General features: G+C 36.8%; 1 protein-coding gene across 3 annotated transcripts in view; it reads right to left on the reverse strand.

Moving 5' to 3' along the window:
* Nucleotides 1-22,101, reverse strand: part of CEP128 (centrosomal protein 128) — a 442,632-nt gene that overhangs the window by 322,750 nt on the left and 97,781 nt on the right. For all 3 annotated transcript variants that reach the window (XM_082619712.1, XM_082619711.1, XM_082619713.1), the window contains 3 exons: nucleotides 15,955-16,029; nucleotides 14,233-14,365; nucleotides 1,027-1,178 (listed from right to left, as the gene is read on the reverse strand). In XM_082619712.1, the coding sequence (XP_082475838.1) occupies nucleotides 1,027-1,178; nucleotides 14,233-14,365; nucleotides 15,955-16,029 (360 nt within the window). The remainder of the gene's footprint in view (nucleotides 1-1,026; nucleotides 1,179-14,232; nucleotides 14,366-15,954; nucleotides 16,030-22,101) is intronic.

The following is a 22,101-nucleotide window of genomic DNA, read 5'->3' on the forward strand; positions in this document are numbered from 1 at the left end:
AAGGCAAGTCAGAAAATCAACTGTAACTACAATAAACAGTTAAGGATACACAAAAAGATGTAAAATTTGACGTCAAAAACGTAAAACATGGGGGGGGGGAATAAAAAATGTAGAGATTTTAGACTGTGTTTAAACTTAACTATCCGCTTAAAGTTAATTAATTAATTGATTAATTAATTAAAATACATTTTCTATTGATGCACAGACAAGATGAAAGAGAAACTCAGACTGCAGTAACATTAAATATTTCCTTTGGATTATATAAAGTTATATGCTTTTAACACCAATTTTCTACCTTTCATCATTATTCAGGAAATTCTTCAAATGTGGCAACTTATTACAATTAGAATACAACTTCACTAATAAGAACAGAGTAAGACTGATACATATCTATTTCCAAATGTGTCCTCCATGTTTGATCTAATTTGCATAATTAAAATAGGAATAAAGCCATTTTCGTTTTATGAAGTTCTTTCCTTTGATTTTTAATATTTTCTGATACTTACGCCATCTGTGCTAGATAAAAGGCAACCTGGAAACGGTAGCTGCCTAGTTAGACTTCACTCATGGTTACCACATCATTCATGACTACTATACAACTCTAAATTGATGGAGGCATCACAACTCTACCTCACGGAAAACAGCTGGAGATTTGAAACCCTTTATGTTTCCAAAGAGAAAATATCAGTAATAACTTTTTGCTGTGCCTTCTGCCAGTTTCACCCCCCAAATAACTGTTCCTTCAAAGAAAAAAGGACCCTCTGTCTGAGGGACAGGCTCAATTGTTACTGGAACAAGAATATTTTCAAATTTGATAGGTATCCTGGCTTTGAGGTCCCAATGAAGAGAAATGAATTCATAGAAATTTTTATATGTAATTAAAGTGGTCATCTATATAATTTTACCTTATCTATATCCAGACTAGAGTTCATGAAACATCACAATCTTTATATTAAAATTTCATTAAGCAATTCTATGAAACAGAACTGAAGTCCTTTGAATACAGCTTAAAAACAGCAAAGTCACCTCTACTTGTGCTGCCAAATGTACTCTCTCCTTGTCTTTTCGCTCCAAGCACCGCTTCACTTCCTCTAACTCAGATGCCATTGCACTGAAGTTCAGCTGCACTCTCCAATCTGACATCTGCTTCTCCAGATCCTCTTTTTCCCGCTGAACCCCTTAAAAGAGAAAATGTAAAGCTTGATGGTTGTTCATTACTCACAGGATAATGTACTTTCGAATGGTATGTTTTAATATTCTACCTAATACAATCCACTTATTAACTGTCACTGTCACCCAACAGACTTTTCAGAATTTGTCATTCTATTGTTTCAAGTCTCACACAGTTTTCTAAAATATACACATTGCTGTGTCATCCAATATCATCACATTTTGATACTAAACTTAAAGCGTTATCTGATTTCTAGTACAATTTATTTCAAGAAAATTCTATGCATTTTTTCTTTAATTTGCCTTACATTCCTATATTACCCCCAAACTCTAAAACAAAAATACTGAAAGAATTTTCAACTAAGCTTCTCCACCTAACTGAAGTTACTGAAGTTCACACAACAAAACACTTTTCTTGCAATGTAAACAAATGATGCTGCTAAATCTTGATTGTGTTATGACCTCTGATCTATTAATTCTGGAGACTACTACCTACAATAGTATCACTGAACAATATAAATTGGCTTAGTATTTATTTTTAGTTCAACATGAAATACTTGGTATATGATGAACAGGGCACTGTTAACACCATCTTTTTCAAAGATAAATAACACAAAAATCCTTTTGTCAATGAGCTTGCATTCCACGAATAGAAAGACAACATATAAATAAAGTACTTCCATGAATTTAAGATGTCAAAAATTGGAACATATATTATCAATTTAAAACTACTCTTTTTCTAGTAGCTTCCTTTCCAGAACAGGAAAGAAGGAAGGAAACACTAGCAAATCCAATTTATAGATCATTTGTAAGACACATCCTAAGTTTAGAAATATTACAATGTCAAAACTGTACACTTTGGATGAAAGATACATAGGTATTTTAATAGTGTGATAAGAGTACTTATAGATACTAGACAAACAGTTCTCTATATCTGTATAATTTCTGTATAATAAATGGTTATTATACAAAAATAGTCCAAAGGATAGAATGATTAACTCTATCTTAATGAGAAACTGAGGTAGGAAGAACTGGTTACTATGGTAGTTCTAAAAAATAGATACAAAAATTCACCAAGCAAAGGAGATGAAGTTTGGGTGATATTTCAGGGAAAGGAAACAGCATAAAGCATAGAGGAACAATATTGGATTTCATATTCAGGTAACTGCACACACAGGAGTTCTACATAGCTAATATGTATGAGGGAGGGAAACAGGAGAGTCAGCAGGGAGTTATGCATTGCCAGGGAGCTTAGAAATTAGCCTACAGACCAGGAGTTAACAAACATTTTCTGTAAAGGGTCAGATAGTAAATATTTCAGCTATATGGTCTCTGTCACAACTACTTATCTATGCTATTATATTGCAAAAGTGATCTGGACAATGCATAAATGAATGGGAGTAGCTTTAGTCCAATGAAGTTTCTTAACAAAAACAGGAGATGGTCTGGATTTGGCCCATGGGCCATAGTCTGCCCACCCCTGCTATGTCTTCAATGTGAAAATATGCATATTTTTTATGTGTAAATGTATTTATTCATTTGACAAATATACACACTCATTCATCTTATAAATACATTTTTTATTTTGTAAATCTATATATGCATATGTGTGTGCATATATCTCTCTATAGTACCTATCTACATATAGACAGACATGTTTCATGATATATATAACATTAGTGTATAAACACACATATACAAATTAACATTAGTATGAATATATTATACAAATTATGGAGATAATACATATGAATATGTGTATAAACACATATACATATATGTATATTTATAAAACACATGTATTTGGTGTGATGACAATACTTTGATATGTTTCATAATATAGATATAAAATATGAGTGTGGATATATAAATATATAGATATACACACATATATACATATATAATGAAACATTTATCAAAATTAAAATACTTAAAACATAAAGTATAAAATACAGTGTTACAAACACTCTCCTCCCACACCCAGCGGGTTATATGCTCCATTTTAAAGAACTCTTGCTACAAACAGTGATGGGTCAGTACAGGATAGCAGTTAAGAGTTCAAGTTTGGGTAGAAAAAAGATTTGGTCTGCTACTTCCAACAAATGTAACTTTAAGCAAGGCACTCAATTTCTTTGTTCTTTAGTCTTTTTTTTTTAAGTCATTAAAATGGAAGTAAGAATATTCCCCCCTCATAGAATAGTTGTAAGAACTAAAGGACACAGTGTAAAATAAGTAGCATAATGCCCTGTAAGAACTCAATATAATGAGAGGTTTTAATCAAGAGAATAACATGAAAGGTTTGTGTCTTAGAAGGGTCCCTTTAGTAGCAGTACAGAAGACAGATTACAGACAAGCTATTCAACAGAGTAAGACAAGTTAAGAGGGTAACAGAGATGAGATGAAGCATGCCTAAACTGGGCTAGGGGGAATAAGAAAGAAGCAACTTCAAGAGATATCAGGATCTACAAATAGACAGGATGTAGAGACTAATTAGATGGAGGCGAGAAGGAATAAGTTTGGATGTTCTTTGTATTTTAGGCTTATCTGGATAAAGAATGATATGATCAATTAAGATGGGAAATAAAAACAGGTTTTGAGGAAAGGATGAATTCAGTTGTAAATAGGCCGACTGAGCATTCCGGAAAGGCATATACTGATGCCCAATGAACAACTCCATCTGGAGTGTTGAAGGTTAGGAGAGTGAGATGAGCTAGATTTAGGGATCATCGTTTGTAGGTGATAGCTAAGGCATAAGATTAAATAACAACCCCTAAGGAGAGGTACTAAGTGAGAAAAACCATAAATAGGATTCTAGACAACAGAGGCATTTAAAAGGCAAACTGTAAACAAAAGGAAAAGATTCAAATATAAAGACTGAAAACTAATAAGACAGAAGAACCAGGAAAGAGTAGGAACAATGAAGTCAGTGGAAGAGTTCTAAGAGGAAACAAACAGGAGTCAAGTAAGGCAAGTAATGGAAAGATTCCTTTGAATTTGACAGAGAAGACCACTAGTAAACTAAGCAAAGTCAATTTTAGAAGCAGAAGTGGAAGTCATTTTGCAGCGGGTAGAGGAACAAACAGCAGGCAGAGTGTGATGAGTGTAATTTCTTATATAGAATTTTTTAAAAAAATACAAGTATTCTATAAAGATGAAAACTCTAGAATTGTTAAAAGAAGGTGAAGAAGTCCACTGTCACAATGACAAGAGAACTTTAAGGGTTTTTTTTTTTAACCTGGGAAGTAGTTAAAAAAAAAGAGAGATTCTTCTAGTCCTCAAAGACACCAAAAATAACTAGATTTTATGAGACAACAAAACATATAACAAATGTACCACAGAATCTTTTTCCAAACAAAATGAGAGATCCTATATGCATCTTTATGAAATTTTGATGAATAATCTAATACCCTATATTTTACTTTTTTTTTAAATTTTTTTTTTATTAGATTCTGCTTTATAACAAAGTGAATCAGTCATACATATACATCTGTTCCCACATCCCTTCCCTCATGCATCTCCCTCCCTCCCACCCTCCCCATCCCACCCCTCCAGGCGGTCACAAAGCACCGAGCTCATCTCCCTGTGCTCTGCGGCTGCTTCCCACTATCTATCTACCTTACGTTTGGTAGTGTATATATGTCCATGCCTCTCTTTCACTTTGTCACAGCTTACCCTTCCCCCTCCCCATATCCTCAAGTCCATTCTCAAGTAGGTCTGTGTCTTTATTCCCGTTTTACCCCTAGGTTCTTCATGACATTTTTTTTTTTTTAAATTCCGTATATATGTGTTAGCATACGGTATTTGTCTTTCTCTTTCTGACTTACTTCACTCTGTATGACAGACTCTAGGTCTATCCACCTCATTACAAATAGCTCAGTTTCATTTCTTTTTATGGCTGAGTAATATTCCACTGTATATATGTGCCACATCTTCTTTATCCATTCATCCGATGATGGACACTTAGGTTGTGTCCATCTCCGGGCTATTGTGAATAGAGCTGCGATGAACATTTTGGTACATGTCTCTTTTTGAATTATGGTTTTCTCAGGGTATATGCTTAGTAGTGGGATTGCTGGGTCATATGGTAGTTCTATTTGTAGTTTTTTAAGGAACCTCCATACCGTTCTCCATAGTGGCTGTACCAATTCACATTCCCACCAACAGTGCAAGAGTGTTCCCTTTTCTCCACACCCTCTCCAGCATTTATTGTTTCTAGATTTTTTGATGATGGCCATTCTGACTGGTGTGAGATGATATCTCATTGTAGTTTTGATTTGCATTTCTCTAATGAGTAAAGATGTTGAGCATCCTTTCATGTGTTTGTTGGCAGTCTGTATATCTTCTTTGGAGAAATGTCTATTTAGGTCTTCTGCCCATTTTTGGATTGGGTTGTTTGTTTTTTTGCTATTGAGCTGCATGAGCTGCTTATAAATTTTGGAGATTAATCTTTGTCAGTTGCTTCATTTGCAAATATTTTCTCCCATTCTGAGGGTTGTCTTTTGGCCTTGTTTATGGTTTCCTTTGCTGTGCAAAAGCTTTGAAGTTTCATTAGGTCCCATGTGTTTATTTTTGTCTTTATTTCCATTTCTCTAGGAGGTGGGTCAAAAAGGATCTTGCTGTGATTTATGTCATAGAGTGTTCTGCCTCTGTTTTCCTCTAAGAGTTTGATAGTGTCTGGCCTTACATTTAGGTCTTTAATCCATTTTGAGCTTATTTTTGTGTATGGTGTTAGGGAGTGATCTAATCTCATACTTTTACATGTCCCTATCCAGTTTTCCCAGCACCACTTATTGAAGAGACTGTCCTTTCTCCACTGTACATTCCTGCCTCCTTTATCAAAGATAAGGTGACCATATGTCCATGGGTTTATCTCTGGGCTTTCTATCCTGTTCCATTGATCTATCTTTCTGTTTTTGTGCCAGTACCATACTGTCTTGATGACTGTAGCTTTGTAGTATAGCCTGAAGTCAGGGAGCCTGATTCCTCCAGCTCCATTTTTCGTTCTCAAGCTTGCTTTGGCTATTCGGGGTCTTTTGTGTTTCCATACAAATTGTGAAATTTTTTGTTCTAGTTCTGTGAAAAATGCCAGTGGTAGTTTGATAGGGATTGCATTGAATCTGTAGATTGCTTTGGGTAGTAGAGTCATTTTCACAATGTTGATTCTTCCAATCCAAGAACATGGTACATCTCTCCATCTATTTGTATCATCTTTAATTTCTTTCATCAGTGTCTTATAATTTTCTGCATACAGGTCTTTTGTCTCCTTAGGTAGGTTTATTCCTAGATATTTTATTCTCTTTGTTGCAATGGTAAATGGGAGTGTTTCCTTGATTTCACTTTCAGATTTTTCATCATCAGTATATAGGAATGCCAGAGATTTCTGTGCATTAATTTTGTATCCTGCAACTTTACCAAATTCATTGATTAACTCTAGTAGTTTTCTGGTAGCATCTTTAGGATTCTCTATGTATAGTATCATGTCATCTGCAAACAGTGACAGCTTTACTTCTTCTTTTCCAATTTGGATTCCTTTTATTTCCTTTTCTTCTCTGATTGCTGTGGCTAAAACTTCCAAAACTAGGTTGAATAAGAGTGGTGAGAGTGGGCAACCTTGTCTTGTTCCTGATCTTAGTGGAAATGGTTTCAGTTTTTCACCATTGAGGACGATGCTGGCTGTGGGTTTGTCATATATGGCCTTTATTATGTTGAGGAAAGTTCCCTCTATGCCTACTTTCTGCAGGGTTTTTATCATAAATGGGTGTTGAATTTTGTCGAAAGCTTTCTCTGCATCTATTGAGATGATCATATGGTTTTTCTCCTTCAATTTGTTAATATGGTGTATCACATTGATTGATTTGCATATATTGAAGAATCCTTGCATTCCTGGAATAAACCCCACTTGATCATGGTGTATGATCCTTTTAATGTGCTGTTGGATTCTGTTTGCTAGTAGTTTGTTGAGGATTTTTGCATCTATGTTCATCAGTGATATTGGCCTGTAGTTTTCTTTCTTTGTGACATCCTTGTCTGGTTTTGGTATCAAGGTGATGGTGGCCTCGTAGAATGAGTTTGGGAGTGTTCCTCCCTCTGCTATATTTTGGAAGAGTTTCAGAAGGATAGGTGTTAGCTCTTCTCTAAATGCTTGATAGAATTCGCCTGTGAAGCCATCTGGTCCTGGGCTTTTGTTTGTTGGAAGATTTTTTATCACAGTTTCAATTTCAGTGCTTGTGATTGGTCTGTTCATATTTTCTATTTCTTCCTGATTCAGTCTCGGCAGGTTGTGCATTTCTAAGAATTTGTCCATTTCTTCCAGGTTGTCCATATTATTGGCATAGAGTTGCTTATAGTAATCTCTCATGATCTTTTGTATTTCTGCAGTGTCAGTTGTTACTTCTCCTTTTTCATTTCTAATTCTATTGATTTGAGTCTTCTCCCTTTTTTTCTTGATGAGTCTGGCTAATGGTTTATCAATTTTGTTTATCTTCTCAAAGAACCAGCTTTTAGTTTTATTGATCTTTGCTATCGTTTCCTTCATTTCTTTTTCATTTATTTCTGATCTGATTTTTATGATATCTTTCCTTCTGCTAACTTTGGGATGTTTTTGTTCTTCTTTCTCTAATTGCTTTAGGTGCAAGGTTAGGTTGTTTATTCGAGATGTTTCCTGTTTCTTAAGGTGGGATTGTATTGCTATAAACTTCCCTCTTAGAACTGCTTTTGCTGCATCCCATAGGTTTTGGGTCGTCGTGTCTCCATTGTCATTTGTTTCTAGGTATTTTTTAATTTCCTCTTTGATTTCTTCAGTGATCACTTCGTTATTAAGTAGTGTATTGTTTAGCCTCCATGTGTTTGTATTTTTTACAGCTCTTTTCCTGTAATTGATATCTAGTCTCATAGCATTGTGGTCGGAAAAGATACTTGATACAATTTCAATTTTCTTAAATTTACCAAGGCTTGAGTTGTGACCCAAGATATGATCTATCCTGGAGAATGTTCCATGAGCACTTGAGAAAAATGTGTATTCTGTTGTTTTTGGATGGAATGTCCTATAAATATCAATTAAGTCCATCTTGTTTAATGTATCATTTAAAGCTTGTGTTTCCTTATTTATTTTCATTTTGGATGATCTGTCCATTGGTGAAAGTGGGGTGTTAAAGTCCCCTACTATGATTGTGTTACTGTCGATTTCTCCTTTTATGGCTGTTAGTATTTGCCTTATGTATTGAGGTGCTCCTATGTTGGGTGCATAAATATTTACAATTGTTATATCTTCTTCTTGGATCGATCCCTTGATCATTATGTAGTGTCCTTCTTTGTCTCTTCTAGTAGTCTTTATTTTAAAGTCTATTTTGTCTGATATGAGAATTGCTACTCCAGCTTTCTTTTGGTTTCCATTTGCATGGAATATCTTTTTCCATCCCCTTACTTTCAGTCTGTATGTGTCTCTAGGTCTGAAGTGGGTCTCTTGTAGACAGCATATATATGGGTCTTGTTTTTGTATCCATTCAGCCAATCTGTATCTTTTGGTGGGAGCATTTAGTCCATTTACATTTAAGGTAATTATCGATATGTATGTTCCTATTCCCATTTTCTTAATTGTTTTGGGTTCGTTATTGTAGGTCTTTTACTTCTGTTGTGTTTCTTGCCTAGAGAAGTTCCTTTAGCATTTGTTGTAAAGCTGGTTTGGTGGTGCTGAACTCTCTCAGCTTTTGCTTGTCTGTAAACGTTTTAATTTCTCCATCAAATCTGAATGAGATCCTTGCTGGGTAGAGTAATCTTGGTTGCAGGTTTTTCTCCTTCATCACTTTAATTATGTCCTGCCACTCCCTTCTGGCTTGTAGAGTTTCTGCTGAGAGATCAGCTGTTATCCTGATGGGGATTCCCTTGTGTGTTATTTGTTGTTTTTGCCTTGCTGCTTTTAATATGATTTCTTTGTGTTTAATTTTTGACAGTTTGATTAATATGTGTCTTGGCGTATTTCTCCTTGGATTTATTCTGTATGGGACTCTCTGTGCCTCCTGGACTTGATGAACTATTTCCTTTCCCATATTAGGGAAGTTTTCAACTATAATCTCTTCAAATATTTTCTCAGTCCCTTTCTTTTTCTCTTCTTCTTCTGGAACCCCTATAATTCGAATGTTGGTGCGTTTAATGTTGTCCCAGAGGTCTCTGAGACTGTCCTCTGTTCTTTTCATTCTTTTTTCTTTATTTTGCTCTACATCAGTTATTTCCACTATTTTATCTTCCACCTCACTTATCCATTCTTCTGCCTTAGTTATTCTGCTATTGATCCCATCTAGAGTATTTTTTATTTCATGTATTGTGTTTTTAATCGATGCTTGATTCATCTTTAGTTCTTCTAGGTCCTTGTTAACTGTTTCTTGCATTTTGTCTATTCTATTTCCAAGATTTTGGATCTGGGAAATAGAATCTTGGATCATCTTTACCATCATTATTCTGAATTCTTTTTCAGGTAGACTGCCTATTACCTCTTCATTTGTTAGATCTGGTGGGTTTTTATCTTGCTCCTTCTCCTGCTGTGTGTTTTTCTGTCTTCTCATTTTGCTTATGTTACTGTGTTTGGGGTCTCCTTTTTGCAGGCTGCCGGTTCGTAGTTCCCGTTGTTTTTGGTGTCTGTCCCCAGTGGCTAAGGTTGGTTTAGTGGGTTGTGTAGGCTTCCTGGTGGAGGGGACTAGGGCCTGTGTTCTGGTGGATGAGGCTGGATCTTGTCTTTCTGGTGGGCAGGTCCACGTCTGGTGGTGTGTTTTGGGGTGTCTGCGGACTTTTTATGATTTTAGGCCACCTCTCTGCTAATGGGTGGCGTTGTGTTCCTGTCTTGCTAGTTGTTTGGCATAGGGTGTCCAGCACTGTAGCTTGCTGGTCGTTGAGTGAAGCTGGGTGCTGGTGTTGAGATGGAGATCTCTGGAAGATTTTTGCCGTTTGATATTATGTGGAGCTGGGAGGTCTCTTGTGGACCAGTGTCCTGAAGTTGGCTCTCCCACCTCAGAGGCACAGCACTGACTCTGGGCTCCTCAATTTGGGATGATGTGTTGTCTATTCATGTATTTCCACAGATGCAGGGTACATCAAGTTGATTGTGGAGCTTTAATCCGCTGCTTCTGAGGCTGCTGGGAGAGGTTTCCCTTTCTCTTCTTTGTTCTCACAGCTCCTGGGTCTCAGCTTTGGATTTGGCCCCGCCTCTGCGTGTAGGTCGCCGGAGGGCGTCTGTTCTTCGCTCAGACAGGACAGGGTTAAAGGAGCAGCCGCTTCAGGGACTCTTGCTCACTCAGGCCGGGCGGGAGGGAGGGGCATGGAGTGCGGGGCGAGCCTGCAGCGGCAGAGGTTGGCGTGACGTTGCACCAGCCCGAGGCGCGCCGTGCGTTCTCCCAGGGAAGCTGCCCCTGGATCCCGGGACCCCGGCAGTGGCGGGCTGCACAGGCTCCCGGAAGGGCGGTGTGGGCAGTGACCTGCGCTCGCACACAGGCTTCTTGGCGGCGGCAGCAGCAGCCCCAGCGTCCCACGCCCGTCACTGGGCTCCGCGCTTTCAGTCGCGACTCGCGCCCGTCTGTGGAGCCCCTTTAAGCAGCGCTCTTAATCCCCTCTCCTCGCGCACCAGGAAACCAAGAGGGAAGAAAAAGTCTCTTGCCTCTTCGGCAGCTCCAGAGTTTTCCCGGACTCCCTGCCGGCTAGCTGTGGCACATTAGCCCCCTTCACGCTGAGTTCTCGCCGCCAGCCCCAGTCCTCTCTCTGCACTCTGACCGAAGCCCGAGCCTCAGCTTCCAGTGCTGCACGCCCCGGCGGGCGAGCAGACAAGCCTCTCGGGCTGGTGAGTGCCGCTCGGCACCGATCCTCTGTGTGGGGATCTCTCCGCTTTGCCCTACCCAGGTATGTGGGGAGTTTCTTGCTTTTTGGGAGGTCTGGGGTCTTCTGCCAGCGTTCAGTAGGTGTTCTGTAGGAGTTGTTCCACGTGTAGCTGTATTTCTGGTGTAGCCGTGGGGAGGAAGGTGATCTCCGCGTCTTACTCTTCCGCCATCTTACCCGGAAGTCTTATTTTACTTTTAAAAATAAATTTTAAAGTATTTGATGTTAAAATATGATTAAATTACAACAGCACAGGAAACTTAAGCAATCTTAATGGCATGCAAATATATTAGGATATGTATGTCAAAATTTGCCATCCAGTGAAGATTTTCTGGCAATGTGGAAATTCTAACTTAGGCAACATATTGAGTTATGTGTAGGCAATCTGGTGAATTTGTAACATCAGATGCTTACAAGAGTTTCTACAGTAATTTAGGCATCTGAGTAAAAAGCATTAATATTTAAATAGACTGAAATAGTCTACCAGAAACCATTATAAAATTTCAGTATCACCATTTCTGTTAAACACAAACTTTCAAAAAGAAATACATCCAGGGGCTTCCCTGGTGGCGCAGTGGTTGAGAGTCCGCCTGCCGATGCAGAGGACACGGGTTCGTGCCCCGATCCCGGAAGATCCCACATGCCGCGGAGCGGCTGGGCCCGCGAGCCATGGCCGAGGAGCCTGTGTGTCCGGAGCCTGTGCTCCGCAACGGGAGAGGCCACAGCAGTGAGAGGCCCGCGTACAGCAAAAAAAAAAAAAAAAAAAAAGGAAATACATCCAGAGTAATTAAATTCCACAGCCTAAATCAACACCTCCCCTGAAAAAGCATTCTAACAGTTTTCAAACACAAAGTCTTCCTAATCAACATAAGAAAAAGCCAGTCATATTGTTCATAACCACTTCTACAATGTGATTAAATTTCATCACCAATCTCCAAGTAACAAAGATAGAATCTTAACTGTATGCATATATTGGAAAAAAAAATGTGTGTGTGTGTGTATGAATCTGAAAAAAATTCCACTACTGGCTTGCTGTCTCCTTCTAAAAGAAAGACTCATGAGATAAGCAGGTCTGACAACAGAAATGGGTTTAAAAATCAAGAAGAGAAGACATTAAAATTGGATGCTAATATCAGCAAAAAACAAGTGAAATTTGAAATTAAAGACACAATACCATTTACATTAGCATCCACAAAAAATTACTTAGGTATAAATCTATATGATGAAAACTACCAAACTCTGATGAAAGAAATCAAAGATTAACAAAGTAAATGGAGAGATATTCCATGTTCATGGACAGAAAGATTCAATATTGTCAAAATGTCAGTTCTTCCCAACTTCATCAATAGATTCAATGCAAGCGCAATCAAAATCCCAGCAAGTTATTTTTTGTATGTTGACAACCTGATTCTAAAGTTACATGGAATGGCAAAGAATCCAGAATAGCCAGTGCAGTATTGAAGGAGAAGAAAAGAATTAGAGGACTGACACTATCCAACAAAACAGTGTGGTACTGGCAAAAAAAAAAAAAAAAAGGTCAGGTAGATACATGGGACAGAATAGAGAGTCCAGAAGCAGGCCCACATAAAAACAGTCAACTGATCTTTGCCAAAGGAGCAAAGGCAATACAATGGAGAAAAGATAGTTTTTCAACAAACAGTGCTAGAACTGAAGACCTACATGCAAAAAAATGAATCTAGACACAGATCTTAAACCTTTCACAAAAATTAATTCAAAATGGATCACAGATTTAAATGTAAAATGCAAAATTATAAAACTCTTAGAAGATAAGAGAATGATTTGGGGTTTGGTGATGGTTTTTTAGATACAACACCAAAGTCACAGTCCATGAAAGAAAGAAATGACAAGTTGGACTTCATTAAAAATTTCGGCTCTGTGAAAGACATTGTCAAGAGAATGAAAAGACAAGCCACAGACTGTGAGAAATTATTTGCAAAGACATATCTGATAAAGAACTGCTATCCAAAATATACAAAGGACTCTTAAAACTAACAATAAGAAAACAAACAACCATACTAAGAAATGGGCCAAAGGCTTTAATGAATATCTCACCAAAAAAGATACACATACGGCAAATAAGCATATGAATAGATGTTCCACACCACATGTTATCAGGGAAATCCAAATTAAAACAACAATGATATGCCACTACAAACCTATCTGAATGGCCAAAATACAGAACACTGACAACTTCAAATGTTGACAAGGATACAGAACAACAGGAAACCTCATTCACTGCTGGTAGAGGGAAAAATTATACAGGCATTCTGGAAGACAGTTTGGAAGATTCTTACAACTAAACGTACTCTTGCCATATAATCCAGCAATCACACTCTTTGGTATTTATCCAAAAGAGATGAAAACTTACGTCCACACAAAGATCTGCACGCAGACATTTAGTTTACAGCAGTTGTATTCATAATCGCCAAAACTTGGAAGCAACCAAGATGGGCTTCTGTATGTGAACGGATAAATAAACAGTGGTGCATCCAAACAATGAAATATTATGCAGTGCTTTAAGAAAAAAAAATTTTTTAAGAGCTACCAAGCCATGAAAAGACATGGAGGAAACTTAGAGGCATATTACTAAGTAAAAGAAGCCAATCTGAAAAGGCTACACACTGTATGATTCCAACCATATTAGGTTATGGAAAAGGCAAAACTATGGAAACAATAAAAAGATCAGTACTTGCCAAAAGTTAGGGGAGAGAGGGATGAATAGTGAAACACAGAGGATTTTTAAGACAGTGAAACTACTCTATGATACTATAATGGTGGATACATGTCATTATGTTTGTCCAATCCTGTAGAACACACAAGAGTGAACCCTAATGTAAAATACAGACTTTGGATGACAATGATGTGTCAATGTAGGGTTCATCAGTTATAACAACTGTACCACTGTGGAGAGGGGTGTTGATAGTGGGGGAAGCTGTGACATGTGGGAGCAGGGGTACATGGGAAATCTCTGTACCTTCTGCTCAATAGTGTTATAAACATAAAATTAAAAAATTAAGTCTGTTTTAAAAAAATTGGATGCTAAATTATGATTAACTTGGAAAACCTTGTAGTAGATCAAGAAATAGGATGAAAAGAATATAACGTAAGGAAAGAGATTCTAAAAATGGGAAATATATAAGAAAGATCAAAAAAGCCCCAGACATTTACAAATCAGAATTATACCTCTTCTAAACCTCCAGTCATCTTCTTGTTCGTCCTGATGGCTTGACTGTTGCTTGGAAATCTGAGATACTTGATGTACTAAGCCTTTTTGATTGCCTTCTGCTTTCATGAGTTGTGTACGGAGTTCTTCTACCTAAATACACATAGTCAAAAATGAAACTTTTATCAGTTTTAAAAGCAGGAAAAGAATAACTGAACTTACAAATTATTTTTCTAGGGAAAAAAAATTTACTTCCAATGGGATATTGTAAGCACAAGTTGAAGCCAAGTTAATCTCCTTGTTATGCCAAGCACAGTGGAACAGTCTCTTGCTCCATTTCTTTATTCCTCCCATTCCTTCCACAAACAATGAATGTTCTTTCCCCTTCTCTGTGTCTACTGTGACAAAGAATTTGACCACACTTTTTTTAAATCCCTATTTTCACCTCAGTCCACTCTACTGTTATTAACCCAAACTACCTCCAATTAAGTACTATACATTTTTATATTTTTCACTTATTTTCTTTTATGTGAACATAGTCTATTGGTTGGTAAAGTCAAATGAAATGATTACAATTTAGCACACTGTGATATCAAAGTACTGCTCAAAATAAATAAGCAATAAAAGCTGTTGAATAAACTATAAACTCCTTGAGGTAAGGTAACATTTTATTCATCTTCGTATATCTGGAGACTAGCAAGCATGTCCACAATGACCTTTAAACAAGTCAGCAGTGGCAGAAAGACTCAGGTAAAGTCACAATGACAACCTTAACACATAAATCTCTTATTTCAAAAGATAAGATTAGAAATTACAAGGCAGAGTTAAAAGAAAAAAAATCAGAAGGAAATGAATACAAATATAAACTTCCAAGAAGAAAGTCTAAACTCTGCCAACATTAATTCCATTGGACCACTGGCTGCAAAACAAAACCATTACACATTTTTTAAACATTTTGTAAAACAGGAGCTACGGTGTTTCCGATGCTTCAGGATTAACTGTCAAAACGTAATACTCCTTCTGAACGTCTAAGATGTTTGACAACTTTGCCTACCTAGCATATTATGTAGTGAGTTATGTAGCCCACACCTCAAAACAGAGGAAGTTACAATTGCAATTTATATTAAACACAGGCAGAAAGGTAGTTAGAAACCCACATGCCCTTATCCAATGTGTATAAAATGGTTATTTCAAGTTACTGAACTTTAAATATGAGAAGCACCAAACTCCTATTATGGGCTAATGGGCTGCAAAATGTTATGCTTTAAAATTAAGCCTTATCTCTGGTTAAAAGGAAGCAGGTAGCATCTTGAAAATGTGAATATAAGACAGTGATGCATTCAAAGTAACTTGAACATGCAAGGTCTGTTTTATGTATTTTAGTTCCTCTTTCACTCTCTAACGTTTCCTTGAATAAAATTAAGCTCCTGGGAAAATTTTATCTTACACATCCAGTCTCACTTTTACACTGGTTATGCTAAGAGAGATAATTCCTAAACTGGAAAAGCAATCAGCAAGATACACTGTCACAGTGGGAACCTGGGCTGGTGTTTTATGTTGGCTTTCTCTGAATCTTCCTGAAAGGATTTCATCTTTTGCTTATGTGTGTTAATATACATTCCTTAAGGAAAAAAACTTCTAGATCTAAGGTTTTTTTCCCTTTCACAAAGACATTTAATAGGGAAAGAGACTCAATCCTGATTTAATTTAAAAGCAGATTATCATAGCTTGCATAGACTTACCTGATGCAAAAGTGTTTCTCTGCTGACTTCTGACTGATTCAATAACCTTCGAGATAGCTCCAATTCCTGTTCAAGCTAGAGTTTCAACAAAGAATAAGGAAAAATGTCCAATAGGGTAGAAGATAACTAAACTATTACAGGCTCAGTTTAAGAGGAGAAAAGTGAAAAAGTTTTCAGATTTTTACAGCTAACATAAAAGGAAAAATATCTTGCTATAAACATGTATCAATGCTCCCATTAAAATAATGGTAATTAAATAACAAAAAGTGAACCAGACCAGACTACAGGAGGTCTTGGCTCTAGTCAGTTCCATCTCAATTATGACCCCATTTAAATCTCTTTTCCTTAGGCCTCCTTTCTGTCACCTCTAAAATAAGGATTTTATATTAGATAATCTGAGATCCCTTCAGTTCTAAATCATTTTAATGTAAATTCTAAAGCAGTTTTTTCTTTAAATTACTACATGTAGTATCATATGAACTAAATTAGAATAAAAATTTCAGGGACCCAATGACTCAAAGTATATTTCATCCAATTGGTTATTTTTTATATTCTTAATATTCTTATATTCCTAATGTTTCCAATATTCCTAACATTTCTAAAAATTTTAATCAGAATAAGATATTTTAAATTTCCCTAATAATACTGCCATTAGATAAGTATCCACAGATAATGTGCCAGTTAGGTGACTAAATACCCTACAAAGTCAATGTGCCTAGCTTAACTCAAGCTGAAAAATATAACAGGATGTGAAGGGGAGAAGAATATGCCACTCCAAAATATGCCTCTTTGGCACAAGTATTATTCTGAGCTGATGGCAATCAAAACCCAACAGGCTCTGGAAAAGCTTTTTACCTTCCCCTAAATTGCATTTAAAAATTTTAAAAGGAGGTCTGTACCAGAAAGAGAGCTGTTACCAAAGATAACTTTCTATATCTGAAAGACTTCTCTGCACGGCAGGGCAAACATTTGTTTACCATACATATACTCTTCTCATCTTCCTGTGAACTGTGTTCCTCCCCTTTGAAGCCCCAAGCCCCTATTCCTTGCCTTAGTTCAGGATGGTAGATAAGCCTCAACTGCCTGGCTGTCTTTGAGTCTCATATTTTTATGGGGCTCCCATACATACAAAATTAAACTTGTTTTTCTTCTGTTAATCTGTGTTATGTCAATTTAATTATTATACCAGCCAAAGAACCTAGAAGGGTAAAGGGAAAATTATTTTTCCTCCCCTACAGATGGGACACTTTTGTTAAAAATCCAGAGCTTACATATGCTGGACATGTTTGCACTTTGTAAGGGTAAGGTTGTTTTGTGAAATCACAAATTTATATTAAGATGTTATTAAGTGCTTTGATTTATAATAGTTATCCTAAATTATCATTTCATTTGAACAAACTACTATCTATACATTAGTCTTTCAGAAATTGTACATGTGGAAGGTGTGACTCTTAAGGAGTAGCACGAGGGAACACTGTGGTGATGGAACAGTTCTGTATTTTGACTATCACGGCAATAAGATTGAGATTCATGAGATAAAACTGCATAGAAGTACACACACTCAACATACAAATGAGTATACACATAAAGCTGGTGAAACCTGCATAAGCTCTATGCACTGCAACAGTGTCAATTTCCCAGTTTTGATGTTGGATGGCAATTATAGAAAATGTTATCACTGAGAATAACTGGCCAATGGTACATTTTGTTTTGCAAAACCTATGAACCTATTATTATTTCAAAATAATTTTTTCATCCAGTTATATAAGTTTTTTAAAAGTGTGCATGCAGCTCAGAAAATAACTATCACATATTTTTAAAAGCACAGTTGACCCTTGAACAACATGGGTTTGAACTGCACGAGTCCACTTATACACGGATATTTTTCACTCGTAAAAACTACAGTACTATAGGATTGAATTCACATATGTGAAACCATGGCTAGAGAGAAACTGCAAATACGGAGAGCTGACTACATGTTATACTCGGATTTCTGACTGCACAGAGGGTCAGGGCACCTAAGCCCCCATTGTTCAAGGGCCAACTGTAAATCAACTATAAACTACATGTGGAAGCAGAGAATCCACACAAAATATTATCTGACCTGTTCTCTTATTTCTATAAATAAATAAAAAGGGAAGAAATGGCACTGAAGTCAACATGGTTTCAAAATCTACCAGGGTCCATACTGGTCATGTTTCCTGGGTAATATCAGCATTTACAACTCCCAAAGAGTAAACTTGATGACCTGATGTACCTTGCTTACCACTGTAAAGGCAGCATGGATGCATCATGCAACTTTACATAGGTTGGTGAAATAAAATAAAGGAGGTAAGGGTAGATAGAAAAGGCAATACGGAGTAAAGAACATTATATCAGAAGCAAATTTTTACTTTATCATTCATTACCTTGGGCTTGGCCTTTAATCTACTCATTTGCAAACTGAAGAGAGTTGTTTGGCCTCTGAGTTACTTTCTAGCTCTAAAATGCTACGCTCTATAGCCTCACAGATATGAATTCATATCAAAGATACTTAATATTTAATGAGAATAGAGGATTTTTCGGAACTAGGCTGGTAACTGTTCCTATCTTCTATAACAAAAATGAATAGATGCAAAATATTCAATCTTTAAACAACAGGTCTTTCCCAACCCTACAGTAAAGTCAACCTCTTTAATGTTCTCCAGCAAAGAATGGTCAAGTTTAATTCACCTCTAGAAAAGGAGAGCGGCCAGGAGACAAGGTAGCGAACTACCTGTGTATGTTTCCAAGAGCAAGTAGCAGAGAGTGGCAGAGCCCTCAAGCCAAGTGACTCCACATCAAAACATAAAGGCTTTACTGCACTCTAAGAAATAACCTCAGGGACACTTTCCAAGGTACTCAATGAATTTCACTGGCCCCAAACAGCATTACTCTTTAAAAGTTAATTTTCAAAGCGGAGACAGCAGAAGCAAGAAGAACTACAATTCTGACCCTGTGGAAGGAAAACCACATTCACAGAAAGATAGACAAGAAGAAAAGGCAGAGTACTCTGTACCAGATGAAGGAACAAGATAAAACCCCAGAAAAACAACTAAATGAAGTGGAGATAAGCAACCTTTCAGAAAAAGAATTCAGAATAATGATAGTGAAGGTGATCCAGGACCTCAGAAAAAGAATGGAGGCAAAGATCAAGAGGATGCAAGAAATGTTTAACAAAGATCTAGAAGAATTAAAGAACAATCAACAGAGATGAACAACACAATAACTGAAATGAAAACTACAATTGAAGGAATCAATAGCAGTAAAATGGAGGCAGAAGAACAGATAAGTGACCTGGAAGACAGAATGGTAGAATTCACTGCCACGGAACAGAATAAAGAAAAAAGAACGAAAAGAAATGCAGACAGCATAAGAGATCTCTGGGACAACATTAAATGCAACAACATTCACATTATAGGGGTCCCAGAAGGAGAAGAGAGACACAGAAAGGACCCAATAAAATATCTAAAGAGATTATAGTCAAAAACTTCGCTAACATGGGAAAGGAAAGAGCCACCCAAGTCCACAAAGCACAGAGAGTCCCAGGTAGAATAAATCCAAGGAGAAACACGCCAAGACACATAATAATCAAATTGACAAAAATTAAAGACAGAGAAAAATTACTGAAAGCAACAAGGGAAAAATGGCAACATACAACGGAACTCCCATAAGATTAACAGCTGATTTCCCAGCAGAAACTCTACAAGCCAGAAGGGAGCGGCATGATATATTTACAGTGAAGAAAGGGAAGAACCTACAACCAAGATTACTCTACCCAGCAAGGATCTCATTCAGATTTGACAGAGAAATCAAAAGCTTTACAGACAAGCAAAAGCTAAGAGAATTCAGCACCACCAAACCAGCTCTACAACAAATGCTAAAGGAACTTCTCTAAGTGGGAAACACAAGAGAAGAAAAGGTCCTACAAAAACAAACCCATAACAATTAAGAAAATGGTAATAGGAACATACATATCGATAATTACCTTAAACATGAATGGATTAAATGCCCCAACCAAAAGACACAGGCTCACTGAAAGGATACAAAAACAAGACCCATATATATGCTGTCTACAGGAGACCCACTTCAGACCTAGGGACACATACAGAATGAAAGTGAGGAGATGGAAAAAGATATTCCATGCAAATGGAAATCAAAAGAAAGCTGGAGTAGCAATAATCATATCAGATAAAATAGACTTTAAAATAAAGAATGCAACAAGAGACAAGGAAGGACACTACATAATGATCAAGGGATCAAAGAAGAAGATATAATAATTATAAATATATATACACCCAACATAGGAGCACCTCAATACATAAGGCAACTGCTAACAGCTATAAAAGAGGAAATTGACAGTAACACAATAACAGTGGAGGACTTTAACACCTCACTTACACCAATGGATAGGTCATCCACACAGAAAATTCATAAGGAAACACAAGCTTTAAATGACACAATAGACCTGATAAATTTAATTGATATTTATAGGACATTCCATCCAAAAACAGCAGATTACACTTTCTTCTCAAGTGCACACAGAACATTCTCCAGGACAGATCACATCTTGGGTCACAAATCAAGCCGTGGTAAATTTAAGAAAACTGAAATCATATCAAGCTCCTTTTACAACCACAACACTATGAGATTAGAAATCAATTACAGGGGGAAAAAAAAGTAAAAAACACAAACACATGGAGGCTAAACAATACGATACTAAATAACCAAGAGATCACTGAAGAAATCAAAGAGGAAATCCAAAAATACCTAGAGACAAATTACAATGAAAACATGACGATCCAAATCCTATGGGATGCAGCAAAAGCAGTTCTAAGAGGGAAGTTTACACCTATACAAGCCTACCTCAAGACACAAGAAACATCTCAAATAAACAATCTAACCTTACACCTAAAGGAACTAGAGAAAGACGAACAAACAAAACCCAAAGTTAGTAGAAGGAAAGAAATCATAAAGATCACAGCAGAAATAAATGAAACAGAAACAAAGAAAACAATAGCAAAGATCAATAAAACTAAAAGCTGGTCTTTTGAGAAGATAAACAAAATTGATAAACCTTTAGCCAGACTCATCAAGAAAAAGAGGGAGAGGACTCAAATCAGTAAAATGAGACATGAAAAAGGAGAAGTTACAACAGACACTGCAGAAATACAAAGCATCATAAGAGACTACTCCAAGCAACTCTATGACAAAAAAATGGACAACCTGGAAGAAATGGATGAATTCTTAGAAAGGTATAACCTTTCAAGACTGAACCAGGAAGAAATAGAAAATATGAACAGACCAATGACAAGTAATAAAATTGAAACTGTGATTAAAAATCTTCCAACAAACAAAAGTGCAGGACCAGATGGCTTCACAGGTGAATTCTGTCGAACATTTAGAGAAGAGCTAACACCCATCCTTCTCAAACTCTTCCAAAAAATTTCAGAGGAAGGAACTCTCCCAAACTCATTCTATGAGGCCACCACCATCCTGATACTAAAACCAGACAAAGATACTAAAAAAAAAGAAAGTTACAGACCGATATCACTGATGAACATCAATGCAAAAATACTCAACAAAATACTAACAAACACATTGAAAGATCATACACCATGATCAAGTGGAATATATCCCAGGGATGCAAGGATTCTTCAATATACACAAATCAATCAATGTGATACACCATATTAACAAACTGAAGAATAAAAACCATATAATCATCTCAATAGATTCAGAAAAAGCTTTTGACAAAATTTAACACCCACTTATGATAAAAAACTCTCCAGAAAGTGGGCATAGAGGGAACCTACCTCAACATAATAAAGACCATATACGACAAACCCATAGCAAACATCATCAATGGTGAAAAACTGAAAGCACTTCCTCTAAGATCAGGAAAAAGACAACGATGTCCACTCTCACCACAATTATTTAATATAGTTTTGGAAGTCCTGGCCACCATGGCAATCAGAGAAGAAAAAGAAATAAAAGGAATACAAATCAGAAAAGAAGAAGTAAAACTGTCACTGTTTGCAGATGACATGATACTATACATAGAGAGTCCTAAAGATGCTACCAGAAAACTACTAGAGCTAAGCAATGAATGTGGTAAAGTTGCAGGAT

Source organism: Mesoplodon mirus (genome assembly GCF_964341445.2).
Source record: "Mesoplodon mirus genome assembly, chromosome: 4".
NCBI lineage: Eukaryota > Metazoa > Chordata > Mammalia > Artiodactyla > Ziphiidae > Mesoplodon > Mesoplodon mirus.